The sequence below is a fragment of the Hypanus sabinus genome, chromosome 11, assembly GCF_030144855.1.
Source record: "Hypanus sabinus isolate sHypSab1 chromosome 11, sHypSab1.hap1, whole genome shotgun sequence".
In the NCBI taxonomy this organism is placed as follows: Eukaryota; Metazoa; Chordata; class Chondrichthyes; order Myliobatiformes; family Dasyatidae; genus Hypanus; species Hypanus sabinus.
In genome coordinates this window covers 111,745,415-111,759,755 of record NC_082716.1, presented here as the reverse complement: position 1 = coordinate 111,759,755, position 14,341 = coordinate 111,745,415, and the positions used below count along the sequence as shown (strand labels likewise).

Here is a 14,341-nt window from a genome sequence, read left to right as displayed (position 1 = left end):
TTTCTACCCTGGGAAAAAGCTGCTGGGTCTCCATCTTGTACACCTTTACCATTCGTTCCTAGGTCTGTCAACCTTTCCTCAGAAGCCCCCCTCAACCTTTCCTCTCTAATCTAGGCAGCATCCTGGTAAATCTCACCTACGATCTCTTGCACCACCCTCTTACCTCCATGGCTGTCTCCTTCTTTCAACCTTTCCTCATAAGAGATACTCTCTAAAGGACAGGGGAGGGAAACACTGAATTCAGTGATGGTAATGTCGCTGACTCCTCCACGAGGATGAGATACTCTCTAAAGGACAAGGGGGTGGGTAGGGGCGGAACTCCGAATTCAGTGATGATAATGTCGCTGACATTACTAATGTCACTACTGTCAAGAGGACCACAACCTTTTCATTGTTTGGAGGTTCGTGTGCCTCAGTGACCCGGAGAGCTGTGCTGGCTGGAGTCAGGGCTTTATGCTTTGGCTCTTGGTTGGGCCACCCTTGCCAAACAGGTCAAAGGGCCAACAACTCCAAGTTAGCACACACAAGTCCTGAGAAGGCAGATTGAGAGGTTGAGAAGAGAAGGAGTACAAGCTGACTTGTGCACCAGGCAGGTTTGCACAGTTACTGGAATTGGCTGGACTTGTGGTTAACACCTCCGGCAGCCGTGATGAGATTCAGACTTCCTGAGAGTGGCCCACCGGTCCTCCAGGCTTGGGGGGTCAGCACAGGGCCAACAACCCCGACTGGTAAAGCAAAACTGTTACAGCAGTTCAGAATTCTTCTACATCTGAGTGTGACGGTATTCCTGAGTCTCCAGTCAAGTCAAGTCACTTTTTATTGTCATTTTGACCATAACTGCTGGTACAGTACACAGTAAAAATGAGGCAAAAACAACACAGAAAAAAACTACACTAGACTACAGACCTAACCAGGACTGCATAAAGTGCACAAAACAGTGCAGGCATTACAGTAAATAATAAACACGACAATAGGGCAGTAAGTTGGTGTCAGTCCAGGCTCTGGGTATTGAAGAGTCTGATAGCTTGGGGGAAGAAACTGTTACATAGTCTGGTCGTGAGAGCCCGAACGCTTCGGTGCCTTTTCCCAGATGGCAGGAGGGAGAAGAGATTGTATGAGGGGTGCAAGGGGCCCTTCACAATGCTGTTTGCTTTGCAGAAGCAGCATGTAGTGTAAATGTCCGTAACCCCGATGATCTTCTCAGCTGACCTCACTATCCGCTGCAGGGTCTTGCGATCCGAGATGGTGCAATTTCTGAACCAGGCAGTGATGCAGCTGCTCAGGATGCTCTCAGTACAACCCCTGTAGAATGTGATGAGGATGGGGAGTGGGAGATGGACTTTCCTCAGCCTTCGCAGAAAGTAGAGACGCTGCTGGGCTTTCTTTGCTATGGAGCTGGTGTTGAGGGACCAGGTGAGATTCTCCACCAGGTGAACACCAAGAAATTTGGTGCTCTTAACGATCTCTATCGAGGAGCCGTCTCCACCCAGGACTTACATGACTGATGGTGGTAAAAACCAAGAGGAAGCTAGTGGCACAATGAAGGAAGTCCTGTACACCACCAGAGATGAAGGACCTTCGTTAACAAGAGAAAATCTGCAGATGCTGGAAATCCAAGCAACACATACAAGATGCTGGAGGGACTGGAGGGCCAGGCAGTCATGCCGAAGGGTGTCGACTGTACTTTTTTCCATTGATGCTACCTGGCCTGCTGAGTTCCTCTTGTGTGTGTTGGAGGATGTCATTGCTGCCCTAACTGCCAGCAGCATAACAGGCAAGAGAGAGTTGCACTGAGTGGCGGCTGGACTTTCCTTTGTCTGGCACTGGTGCAATATGAAACCTGTTGGATGAGTCATCAGAGGCTGGGGAAGCCCATCTCATCACGGCAGCTGGAAGTGTTAAATTCAAGTCCAGTAAATGTACAAGCTTGTCTGGTCCACTTGTCAGCTTGTACTCCTCTTTCCACTCCCTCTTATTCTGGTTTGTCACCAGCTGTGTGTTACTCTGGAGCTATTGACCATTAGAACAAGATTGGGAGGCCGAGCACCATCTGCCAGTGGCCACCCATTCCCATTCCGACATGTGTTCTGGCAGACTCTGCGGAGCAAATCTCCTTCCTTGTGTTGAGTACGAGTAGATGGTATGATTAACCATGAGACATAGGATCAGAATTTGGCCCGTCCAGTCTGCCCCGTCATTCCTTCATGGCTGATTTATTATCCGAGGCCTCCTCTCCTCAAAGTGACGGAGGATGAGAGGTGACCTGATAGAGGTGTACAAGATGATGAGAGGCATTGATCGTGTGGATAGTCAGAGGCTTTTTCCCAGGGCTGAAATAACTAGCACAAGAGGGCACAGTTTTAAGGTGCTGGGAAGTAGGTACAGAGGAGATGTCAGGGGTAAGTTTTTTACGCAGAGAGTGGTCAGTGTGTGGAATGGGCTGTCGGCGATGGTGGTGGAGGCGGATACGATAGGGTCTTTTCAGAGACTCCTGGATAGGTACATGGAGCTTAGAAAAATAGAGGGCTATGGGTAAGCCTAGTAATTTCTGAAGTAAGTACATATTCAGCACAGCTTTGTGGGCCAAAGGGCCTGTGTTGTGCTGTAGGTTTTCTATGTTTCTATGTCAGTCCATGGTTTTCTCTACTGTCACAATGAGGCCGCACTCGGGTTGGAGGGGCAACACCTTATATTCCATCTGGGTAGCCTCCAACTTCATGGCACGCACATTGATTTCTCAAACTTTTGGTAATTGCTTCCCCCTTCACCATTCCCCATTCCTGTTTCCCTCTCTCACCTTATCGGCCCATCACCTCCCTCCTTCCCTTTCTTCCATGATCTTCTGTCCTCTCCTTTCAGATTCCCTCTTCTCCAGCCCTGTCTCTCTTTCATCAATCAACATCCCGGCTCTTTAATTCACTCCTCCACCTCTCCAGGTTTTACCTATCACCAGTCACCCTGTACTTCTTTCTCCCCACCCCCCCCACCACTGACTTCTCCCCTTCCTTCTCACTCCTGAAGAAGGGTCTCAGCGTGAAATGTCGACTGTCCTGCTGAGTTCCTCCAGCATTTTGTGAGTGTTACTCTGACCATAGACACTGTCTGACCTGCTGAGTTCCTCCAGCATTTTGTGTGTGTTACTCTGTCCATAGACACTGTCTGACCTGCTGAATTCCTCCAGCATTGTGTGTGTTACTCTGTCCATAGACACTGTCTGACCTGCTGAGTTCCTCCAGCATTTTGTGTGTGGTACCCTGTCCATAGACACTGTTTGACCTGCTGAGTTCCTCCGGCATTTTGTGTGTGTTACTCTGATCATAGACACTGCCCGACCTGCTGAGTTCCTCCGGCATTTTGTGTGTGTTACTCTGTCCATAGACACTGTCTGACCTGCTGAGTTCCTCCAGCATTTTGTGTGTGTTACTCTGACCATAGACACTGTCTGACCTGCTGAGTTCCTCCAGCATTTTGTGTGTGTTACTCTGACCATAGACACTGCCTGACCTGCTGAGTTCCTCCAGCATTTTGTGTGTGTTACTCTGTCCATAGACACTGTCAGACCTGCTGAGTTCCTCCAGCATTTTGTGTGTGTTACTCTGTCCATAGACACTGTCTGAACTGCTGAGTTCCTACAGCATTTTGTGTGTGTTACTCTGTCCATAGACTCTGTCTGACCTGCTGAGTTCCTCCAGCATTTTGTGTGTGTTACTCTGTCCATAGACACTGTCCGACCTGCTGAGTTCCTCCAGCATTTTGGGTGTGTTACTCTGACCATAGACAATGTCTGACCTGCTGAGTTCCTCCAGCATTTTGTGTGTGTTACTCTGTCCATAGACACTGCCTGACCTGCTGAGTTCCTCCAGCATTTTATGTGTGTTACTCTGACCATAGACACTGTCTGACCTGCTGAGTTCCTCCAGCATTTTGTGTGTGTTACTCTGACCATAGACACTGTCTGACCTGCTGAGTTCCTCCAGCATTTTGTGTGTGTTACTCTGACCATAGACACTGCCTGACCTGCTGAGTTCCTCCAGCATTTTGTGTGTGTTACTCTGTCCATAGACACTGTCAGACCTGCTGAGTTCCTCCAGCATTTTGTGTGTGTTACTCTGTCCATAGACACTGTCTGAACTGCTGAGTTCCTACAGCATTTTGTGTGTGTTACTCTGTCCATAGACACTGTCCGACCTGCTGAGTTCCTCCAGCATTTTGTGTGTGTTACTCTGACCATAGACAATGTCTGACCTGCTGAGTTCCTCCAGCATTTTGTGTGTGTTACTCTGTCCATAGACTCTGCCTGACCTGCTGAGTTCCTCCAGCATTTTATGTGTGATGCTTTGGAATTCCGGCATCTGCTGATTTTCTAGTGTCTGTGAATTGAGCAAGGAGGGGTGACAATGGCCACAGTGATTGGTTCCTGAACCTGATCCCCTCATCCAAACTAGAGTACAAGGTTTGACATTTTGGGAAGATACAAAGAGGGTGAGAAGAAACATGTTTTGCCCTGTGGTTGTGATGGTGAAAGCTGCCTCTTGGAGTTCCTGTGGGAAGGGGATCACTGTTTGCGGGAGAATAATATGCAGGGGCAAGGATGCAGGAGCTGCCCGAGACTCCATGGGAACCTCTCTTCGGCTAGTCCTGGGGTCAACACTGAGGGGAGTTTGGGGTCCCATCATTGTCTAGTCCTGGAGGTCAACACTGAAGGGAGTTTGGGGTCTCATCATTGTCTAGTTCTGGGGGTCAACACTGGAGGGAGTTTGAGGTCCCAGCATTGCCTAGTCTGGGGGTCAACACTGAAGGGAGTTTGGGGACCCATCATCAGCTAGTCCGGGTGTGTGTGTGTGTAATTGGGCTTGTTTTGTTGGTTGTTGTGTTCTGTGCTGTTCTGTCCCCAGTACATCCTTGGGTTATGTTGGCTGCTAACATAAACGATACATTTCCCTGCATGTTTCGTTGTACGTGTGATAAATCTGGATCTGAATCGCCTCATTCCGCGTCACAATGATCAATAGGTAATTTTAAATGCACTTTACATTCACACACTAAGAAGGTGATTTTTTTTTGCAGCTTCGGGATTCCCCAGGATAGTTAACCAAGACAACCATTTGTAAGGTGGGAACGTGTCAGGCAGAGCGTTGTGATGGGGCCTGGGCCTGGGCACCTGTGACCGGGGTGATGCTCAGCATGAAGCCACTCAGTCTGGGGGTGTGCTTTGCTTCCCCTCCCAGCGTGTGAGGAGTGCAGTCGGGGTAGGAATTAGGGAGTGAAAAGAAAATGAGGAATGACCCAGAATGTATAATATTTATTTAAAAATCTTTACAAGGTACTATAACCAATATTACAAACAAAATATAATTTATTTGTAGGGTTGGGGTAACTGGAAATTGCTGTATGTCACATTTCAATATTTGTCCCACTTCTTTCAGCACTTAACTGTGCCCCGTCTCGTCCTGGATCCATTTGTTGTGTCTCTTCCTGTCTGAGACTGCGTCAGACATTGCTGGTTGTGATTTCCCCTGTTGTCTGCATTACTGTAATCTCCAAATGACAAGAGACAGTCTGGCGAGAGTGGGCTTCCAGGTAACCCAGCAACGCAGGGGCTGTGGGGGATGGCCACGAGAGGAGTCTCTGTTTAAGGCTGTCGGGATGAATGACCGTTTGAAGGCATGATCCCCAGTGCAGAAGCTCTGGGTGAGTTAAACCGCTGGGAGGGTAAACTGAGTATTGAGATAGGTTCTGATACCAGACATCCATCTCTAACAGAAACATAGTTGTTCGACGCAGGCAGGCAGATGCATCCATATGGACACGTGATAGTCCCAACAATCCATCGGTGACCAGCCGTGGCATTTCACAACGGGGAGCCAGATCTAGACCCTTGGATTTTGGTCTGGAACTTCCCGGCAGTCCTGCTTTGCTGGTGTGGGGCGGAGGGATGGGGGCTTCTCACAACGGGGTCAGCTGCTCCTCGTGCTGGGAGCACGGCTCCCCCTTAGCGGCTGCGTACACAAAAACGAAGGCTGTCTCTTCCCTCTGACGCATCTCATACTTGACCTGCTGGGGGCAGGTGTCCTCCTCCAGTTGCTGGTAGGAGCCGCCCCTCACCAAGTAGAGGCTGTAGACCTCCGGCTTCAACACTGCAAACTTCTCGGCGCACGCCTTGCACACCTCTGTCACAGTCATGTGAGCGGGAGCCAGGATGGTCACTTGCTTCCCTCCGGGCTCTTGTAGCGAGATCGACAGCAAATCCTTTGTAGGAAGAAGAGACAGGGCGAAGTTAGTGGCAGAAACTTTTAATTTCTGACAAACATCCTCATCTATACCAAAGCTCAGAATCTGGAGGATTTCCTGGGGGCATTACGAGTACAATCCTCCCCACCGTCGAGGCTGTGCCTTAAGCATTCATCATTAAACACCCTCACCATCCACATCTGAGAGGCAAAGCCAAAGAGCATTACAAGACAGAAACAGGTCCTGTGGTCCATCTAGTCTGTTCCAAATTGTTTTTCTGCCTAGTCCCATGGACCATGGCCCTCTATACCCCTTCCATCCATGTACTTATCCAAAATGTGGCAATCAGACCCACATCCACCACTTCAGCCAGCAAATCGTTCTACACTTGCATCACCCTCAGATTCCCCTTAGACATTTCACCTTTCACCCTTAACCCATGACCTCTTGTTCCAGTCTCACCCAACCTCAGTGGACAAAGTTGCCTTGCATTTACCCTATCTATACTCCTCATAATTTTGTGTTCCTCTATCAAATCTCCCCTCAATCTCCCACGCTCTGGAGAATAAAGTCCTAACTTATTGAACCTTCACCTGTAAGCTGAGTCACGGCAACATCCATGACAGTTTTCCTGTAGGTAGGTGACCAGAACTGCAGACAATATTCCAAAATTTGGTCTCACCAACATCTTACGCAGCTTCAACATAACATCCCAACTCCTGGACACAATTATGAAAGCCAATGTGCCAAAAGCTCTCTTTATAACTCTATCTAACTGAGACTATTACGAAAATCTGAGAGAAAGTACAGGAACTTGAAGACCCATACTCAACATTTTACAAACAGCATCTTCCCCTCCACCATCAGATTTCTGAATGGTCCATGAACCGTAACTCGCCTCGCTATTCATCTTTTGTACAGTTTATTTATTTTTGTAACTTGTAATATACTGTATTACCTTGTATCATACTGTTGCACCAAAACAAATTACAAAACATATCTTAGCAATTATCATTATGTGCAGTGTTCTATGGCATTTTTTGGCAAATTTTTCTACAGAAGTGGTTTGCCATTGCCTTCTGGGCAGTGACTTTACCAGATGGGTGACCCCAGCCATTATCAATACTCTTCAGAGATTGTCTGCCTGGCGTCAGTGGTCACATCACCAGGATTTGTGATGCACCAACTGCTCAGACGACCATCCACCACCTGCTCCCATGGCTTCACGTGACCCCGATCGGGGTTGGGGGGTGGGGGCTAAGCAGGCGCTACACCTTGCCCAAGGCTGGGGAGGGAAGGAGTGCCTTTCACCTCCTTTGGTTGAGACCTATCTCCACCCTGATTCCGATATGGACAGTCCCAACAGCTTATGAAGGTGCAGTCTATGAGGTGAAATGCAGAGTCTGCAGGGGAAAGTGGCGCAGCCTGGTCCAACACATTCACAGTCCTCTCCACTACTGACAGCATCTACAGGAGGAGACAAGGTCTCAATGCCCCACCCTCTGGGCCATGCCATCTTTTCACTGCCACCATCAGGCAGGAAGTACAGAAGTCACCAGGTTTAGGAATGACTCATTTCTTACAACCATTAGTTTCTTGAACTGACTGCACAGTCCTCACGCCACCTCTGCAACAGGACACTATGGATCACCTCTTGCTCGTCAGGTGATATTGTCTGTACCAATGTCTTGCTTTGCAGTACTGTTCCTGTGCGGCACCGTTCCTGCACTGTACCATTCCTGCGTGGTACCGTTCCTGCACGGTACCGGTCTATGATCTCTGTTCTGGACTTGTACATTAGACATAGGAGGAGAATTGGGCCTTGGGCCATCGTGACCCTCAACCCCGTTCTTTTGCCTTTTCTCGTAACTTTTCACACTCTGACTAATCAAGAACCTATCAACCTCTGCCTTAAATACATCTAATGACCTGAATGAATAAGCAGTCTCCCGTGGCAATGAACTCCACAGATTCACCACCCTCTGGCTAAAGAAATTCCTCCTCATCTCCACACAGATAACCATAACCTTGAAAATATGATTTGATGGAGGGGGGATGCAAATTTACTTAAACAGGGCTTTCAATCCAGAAGGTTGAGCAACACTGAGCAAGAGTTTTGATTGGCTGTAAGATTCGACTTGTCTATGACCTACTATAAATACAAGAGATGCTGAAATCCAGAGCAATGCACACAAAATGCTGGAAGAGCTTAACAACTGAGTCAGCATCTGTGGAGGGGAATAATAGATGATGTTTCAAGCCAGGACTTTACATCAGGACTGGAAAGGAAGGGGGCAGAAGCCAGAATATGGTGAGTGTGGAGAAGAGCACAAGATGGCAGGTGAGATGGGGGGGTGGGGGGAGAGTGAAGTAAGAAGCTGGGTGGTGATTGGTGGAAAAGGTAAAGGGCCGAAGAAGAAGGAATCTGATTGGAGAGGGGTGTATGGGAGGCAGGGAAGGAGGAGGGGAACCAGAGGGAGATGATGGAAAGGTGATAAGGGAAGGTTAAGAGGGGAGCTGGAATGGGTAAAGAGAGAAGGAGGAGGGGGAAGTTACCAGGTTAATTATCTATCAATCAGAATCTCACCCATAAGAGATTCTGCAGATGACTGAAATCCAGAACAGCACACAAAATGCCAGTGGAACTCAGCACGTCAAGGCAACATCTATTGAGGGGATTAAAGAATTGACGTTTCAGGCCGAAACCCTTGATGGAGCAGTCGTGGCCAGAAACATCGACTCTTTATTCCCCTCCACAGAGTCTGGCCGACCTGCTGAGTTCCAGCAGCATACTGCGTGTGTTACTCAAGATTTCCGGCGTCGGAGAATCTCTGATAGGGAAAGGTTGATAAGGTTAGGACTTCATTCCTTGGAGCCTAGAACATTAGGGGAAATTTGACAGCAGTATGCAAAATTATGAGGGGTGAATGCAAGCAGGCTTTTTCCACACAGGCAACACACACAGGATGCTGGTGGAACGCAGCAGGCCAGGCAGCATCTATAGGGAGAAGCACTGTCGACGTTTCAGGCCGAGACCCCTCGTCAGGACTAACTGAAAGGAAGGATACTCAGAGATTTGAAAGTACGAGGGGGAGGGGAAAATGCGAAATGATAGGAGAAGACCGGAAGGGGTGGGATGAAGCTGAGAGCTGGAAAGGTGATTGGCAAAAGGGATACAGAGCTGGAGAAGGGAAAGGATCATGGGACGGGAGGCGTAGGGAGAAAGACAGGGGGAGGGGAGCACCAGAGGGAGATGGAGAACAGGCAGAGTGATGGGCAGAGAGAGAGAAAAACACTAAATATATCAGGGATGGGGTAAGAAGGGGAGGAGGGGCATTAACGGAAGTTAGAGAAGTCAATGTTCATGCCATCAGGTTGGAGACTACCAGCCGGTATATAAGGTGTGGTTCCTCCAACCTGAGTGTGGCTTCATCTTGACAGTAGAGGTGAGACTAGAACTAGAGGTCATAGGTTAAGTGTGAATGGTGAAAAATTTCATGGAAACCTGAGGGTGAGTCTCTTCCTCCAGAGGGCAGGACAAGCAGCCGGTAGAAGTTGAGAACGTGGGTACGACTGCAGTGTTTAAGTGTAGTTTGAGTAGGTAAGTGGATGGGAGGGATATATAGGACTCTACTCCAGGTGTAGGTATGAGGCAAAAGAACAGTTTGGAACAGACTAGATGGGCTGAAGGGCCTGTTTTTGAGTTGTAGCTCTCTGACTATAAGGATAGGCTGCATAGACTGAGGCTTATTTCCCCCGGAGTATAGGATGATGAGGGGCTGACCTGATGAGGAGCAGACATCACAGTCTTATCCCCAGGGTAGGGAGTCTAAAAACTAGAGGGCATGGATGAGAGGGGAAGTACCTAAAGGGGACCAGAAAACAGAACACAGAAGAGTACCACAAAGGATCAGGCCATACGGCCCTCAATGTACTGCTAACCAACCAAAATGTAAATCAACAAAATATCCAAACAGTCCATATCCATACCCCTCCATCTTCCTCACATCCATGTGCCTCTAATGTATTTGCCTCTATCACCGTCCCAGGCAGCACATTCCAGACATCCACCACTCTCTGAGTAAAAAACTTACCCCTCACATCCCCCTTGAACCTTCCCCTCTCACCCTCAATGCATTCCCTCTGCTTTAGGCAATTCTGTTCTAGGATAAAGATGCTCCCATTATTGCCTCTTTATTGCCTCCCATAATCTCATGATCTGCCTCCACAGCTGCTGAGAAAACAACCCAAGTTCACCCACCCTCTCGAGATGGTTTAGAGTCTAAACCATCCTGGCAAGCCTCTTTTGCGAGGCAATGTTTTCCACACGTACGTAGAGGACACATGGAATAAAGTGCCAGATGATGCGATAGAGAAAGGCATTACATTGAGATGGGAAAGACTTGGAGGGACACAGACCACCTGCAGGCAACTGAGGCTAACTCAGATAGGCATCTTGTTCCTCATGGCCGAGTTAGGCCGAAGGCCCAGTTTCTGTTCTCTATGGCTCTGTGACTCTACCCATTATCTTAAAACATCTCCAACAAGTCGGCCCCCTTCCTTCCCATTTCCAGAGAAAGAAAGCAGTGCATCTGATACTAACTTGTCAATTCTAACCCCACCCCCACCCAGTTCTTAACACCTTCTCCACTGCCACGTCATCTTCCTAATGAGAGGTGTTTTCACTCTATCCTTTAGGCTGCTAAGAATGTATATGTGTGTGTGTATATATATAGTGAGAGAGAGGGAGGGAGAGGGACCAACCCAGATCAGAATCTGCTTCATTATCACTCATTTATATCACAGAACTTGTCATGTTTGCGGCAGCAGTACGGTGCAATACATAAAATTACTACAGTACAGTGCAATACATAAAATGACTACAGTACAGTGCAAAGGTCTTAGGCAGCCTAGCTCTAAGTATGTGCACAGCACTGTACGTCAGCGAGGAATTTCCATCTCGCAGAGTCAAAGCAGCGGGGTCATGATGGCCAGCCCTTTAGTACCTCTACTAACATTATTTATTGAACTTGATGGAGTGATCACAGACAGACTGTGGGAGGGGTATCACTCATGTAAGACTGAGATGAGAAAGAATGTTTTGTCTCGGTGGGTTGGTGAAGGTTATCCTAGAAAGCTGAGTCACAGAACGGCTTTGTGACCGAGAGGATTGGAGCAATATGGAGAATAGGCTTCTGTGAGGCTGAGGCCAAGATCAGATCAATCATCATCTCATTGAGTGAAAGAGTAGCTGAAAGGTTAGTGGGAGTAACTCCTGCTCCTAGAGAGCAGGAAATGGCCATTCAGCCCTTCAACCCTGCTCCGTTCTTCAATATGATTATAAGACCGTCACATTTGGAGCAGAATTAGGCTAATTGGTCTCTCAAGTCTGCTCCACCATTTCATCATGGCTGATCCATTTTCCCTCTCAGGCTCAATTTCCTGCCTTCTCCCCGTATCCCTTCCTGCCCTGACTAATCAGGAATTATCAACCCAGCCTTAAATACTTGGTCTCCACTGCAGTCTGTGGCAACGAATTCCACAGATTCACCACTCTGGCTGAAGAAATTCCTCCTCATCTCCATTCTAGGTGGACGTCCCTCCATTCTGAAGGCTGTGCTCTCTGGTCCTAGATTCGCCCACCATGGGAAACATCTTCTCCACATCCACTATCGAGCTCATTTAACATTTGATAGGTTTCAATGAGGTCACCCCTCATTTTTCTGAATTCCAGCGAGTACAGGCCCAGAGCCATCAAACACCCCTCATGTTTCAAAGGATTCAAAGTACATTGATTGATTATCAAAGAATGTATAGATGATACAACCTTGAAATTCGTCTGCTTACAGTCAGCCACAAACCAAGAAACCTGCAATTACCCATTTAAAAAAAGACCAACATCCAATGTATGGAGAAAGAGGGAAAAAAACACAGATCAGGCAAACAATAATATAAAGCAACAGCATTCAAACTAAATCGAATCCCAGAGCATCCGGATTAGGCCCATAGCCTGGGTCTCAGTTCATCATATAGCAGGACAAATCACTGTATGGCTCGCAAACACAAAGCATCTTGCAGCTGGAGCAGTCTCACAGCCCTCTGGAGAGAGGTGAGAACATTGCAGAAACCTTTCAATCCAGGAATCATTTTCGTGAACCTCCTCTGAACCCTCTCCAGCTTCAGCACATCCTTTCTAAGATGAGGGACCCAAAACTGCTCACAATACTCCAAGTGAGGCCTCACCAGTGCTTTATAAAGTCTCAACATTACGTCCTTGCTTTATATTCCAGTCCTCTTGAAATGAATGCTAACATTGCATTCGCCTTCCTCACCACAGACTCAACCTGATTCCTTAATTCCCTAATTCCTTTAGGGAATCCTGCACAAGGACTCCCAAGTCCTTTACACCTCAGATTTTGAATTTTACTCTCCATTTAGAAATGTCTTCTGTAGCCAGAAAAACTAAATTTAACTCCTTAATATATCTAATGTGTAGTCTCTGCTTCCTTCAGTGAGAGAGAGTTCCATGAGATCAGCACACTCTCTGGGTGAAGACATTTCTCAAATCTCAATCCTCCATGGCAGAGTTCCAAGATTATACATCTCCCCACCATCAGGAACATCTTCCCTGGGTCTATTGTGTCCATTCCCATCTCCAAAGTCTCCTCCAACCAGCAAACAGATTTCATTGCCTTGGTCTCTCCCTCCACACACCAGTCCTTCCACCTCAGGGTGAACCTTGTTATGCCCTTTCCCCAGCAAGAACATCTTTCCTCAGCAACAGTTAACCAAGTTCAGGAGGGTCCACTTATAGCAAAGGTTTTGGGGGAAATGGGCAAGTGAGACTAGCTCAGATCGACGTCTTGGTCAGCTTGGGTGAGTTGGATGGTTTCTTTGCTGTTCAGCTCCATGATGTTAGACTGCGCAGAGCGCCAAAGGTTTAAAAAAAGACCGCCACATACAGGGGCATCATCGGAGCGGACTGAGTCAGAGTGAGACAGCTTTGGTTCAACAGGCTTCAGCGTGAACAGGCAGAGGTAAGGGTCGGTTCCGGTAAGTTTTGTTTTGTTTAGAGTAGAGAGAATGCCAGGGAGGATGTTGGAATGCTCCTCTTGCAGGATGTGGGAAGGCAGGGAGACCTCCAGTGTCCCTGACAACGATACCTGCAAGAAGTGCATCCCGCTGCAGCTCCTAACAAACCGCGTTAGGGAACTGGATGACCTCCGGATCATTCGGGAGAATGAGGAGTTTATAAACAGTAGTGTCAGGGAGGTAGTTATGCCAAAGGAGCAGCGCACAGGTAATATATAAGATTATTAAGGGATTGGACAAGATAGAGGCAGGAAATATGTTCCAAATGCTGGGAGAGTCCAGTACCAGAGGGCATGGATTGAAAATAAAGGGTAGGTCATTTAGGACACAGTTAAGGAAAATCTTCTTCTCCTAGAGAGTTGTGGGGGTCTGGGATGCACTGCCTCCGAAGGCAGTGGAGGCCAATTCTCTGAATGCTTTCAAGAAGGAGCTAGATAGGTATTTTATGGATAGGGGAATCAAGGGATATGGGGACAAGGCTGGAACCGGGTATTGATAGTAGATGATCAGCCATGATCTCAAAATGGCGGTGCAGGCTCGAAGGGCCGAATGGTCTACTTCTGCACCTATTGTTTATTATAATTGGGTTACCGTCAGGTGAGGGAAGGGGAAAGGGTAGGCAGAGCAGGGTTCCCCTGTGGCCATTCCCCTCAACAACAAGTATACCGATTTGGATACTGTTGGGGGGTGGGGGGGAATGACTTACCTGGGACAAGCTGCAGCAGCCGGATCTCTGGCACTGAGTCTGGTTCTGCAGTGCAGAAGGGAGGGGGGAAGAAGAGGAGAGCGGTAGTGATAGGGGACTCGATAGTTAGAGGTACAGACAGGAGATTCTGTGGTTGTGACAGAGACTCCCGGATGGTTTGTTGCCTCCTGGGTGCCAGGGTCAGGGATGTCTCTGATCACATGCACAGCATTCTGAAATGGGAGGGTGATCAGCCAGACGTCATGGTACACATCGGTACCAATGACGTAGGAAGAAAGAGTGAGGAGGTCCTGAAGAGTGAGTATAGAGAGC

General features: G+C 48.0%; 2 protein-coding genes across 3 annotated transcripts in view; one reads left to right on the top strand and one right to left on the bottom strand.

The window, feature by feature from the left end:
• The window catches only part of kptn (kaptin (actin binding protein)), a 51,708-nt gene extending 46,467 nt beyond the window's left edge, over positions 1-5,241 (top strand). Inside the window, exon 12 of the mRNA XM_059985147.1 lies at positions 5,068-5,241. Within this exon, the coding sequence (XP_059841130.1) occupies positions 5,068-5,088 (21 nt within the window). The 3' untranslated portion in view covers positions 5,089-5,241. The remainder of the gene's footprint in view (positions 1-5,067) is intronic.
• Positions 5,242-5,282: 41 nt separating this feature from the next.
• Positions 5,283-14,341, bottom strand: part of LOC132402289 (ras and Rab interactor 3-like) — a 109,783-nt gene continuing 100,724 nt past the window's right edge. For both annotated transcript variants that reach the window (XM_059985143.1, XM_059985142.1), the window contains exon 11: positions 5,283-6,249. In XM_059985143.1, the coding sequence (XP_059841126.1) occupies positions 5,947-6,249 (303 nt within the window). In that variant the 3' untranslated portion in view covers positions 5,283-5,946. The remainder of the gene's footprint in view (positions 6,250-14,341) is intronic.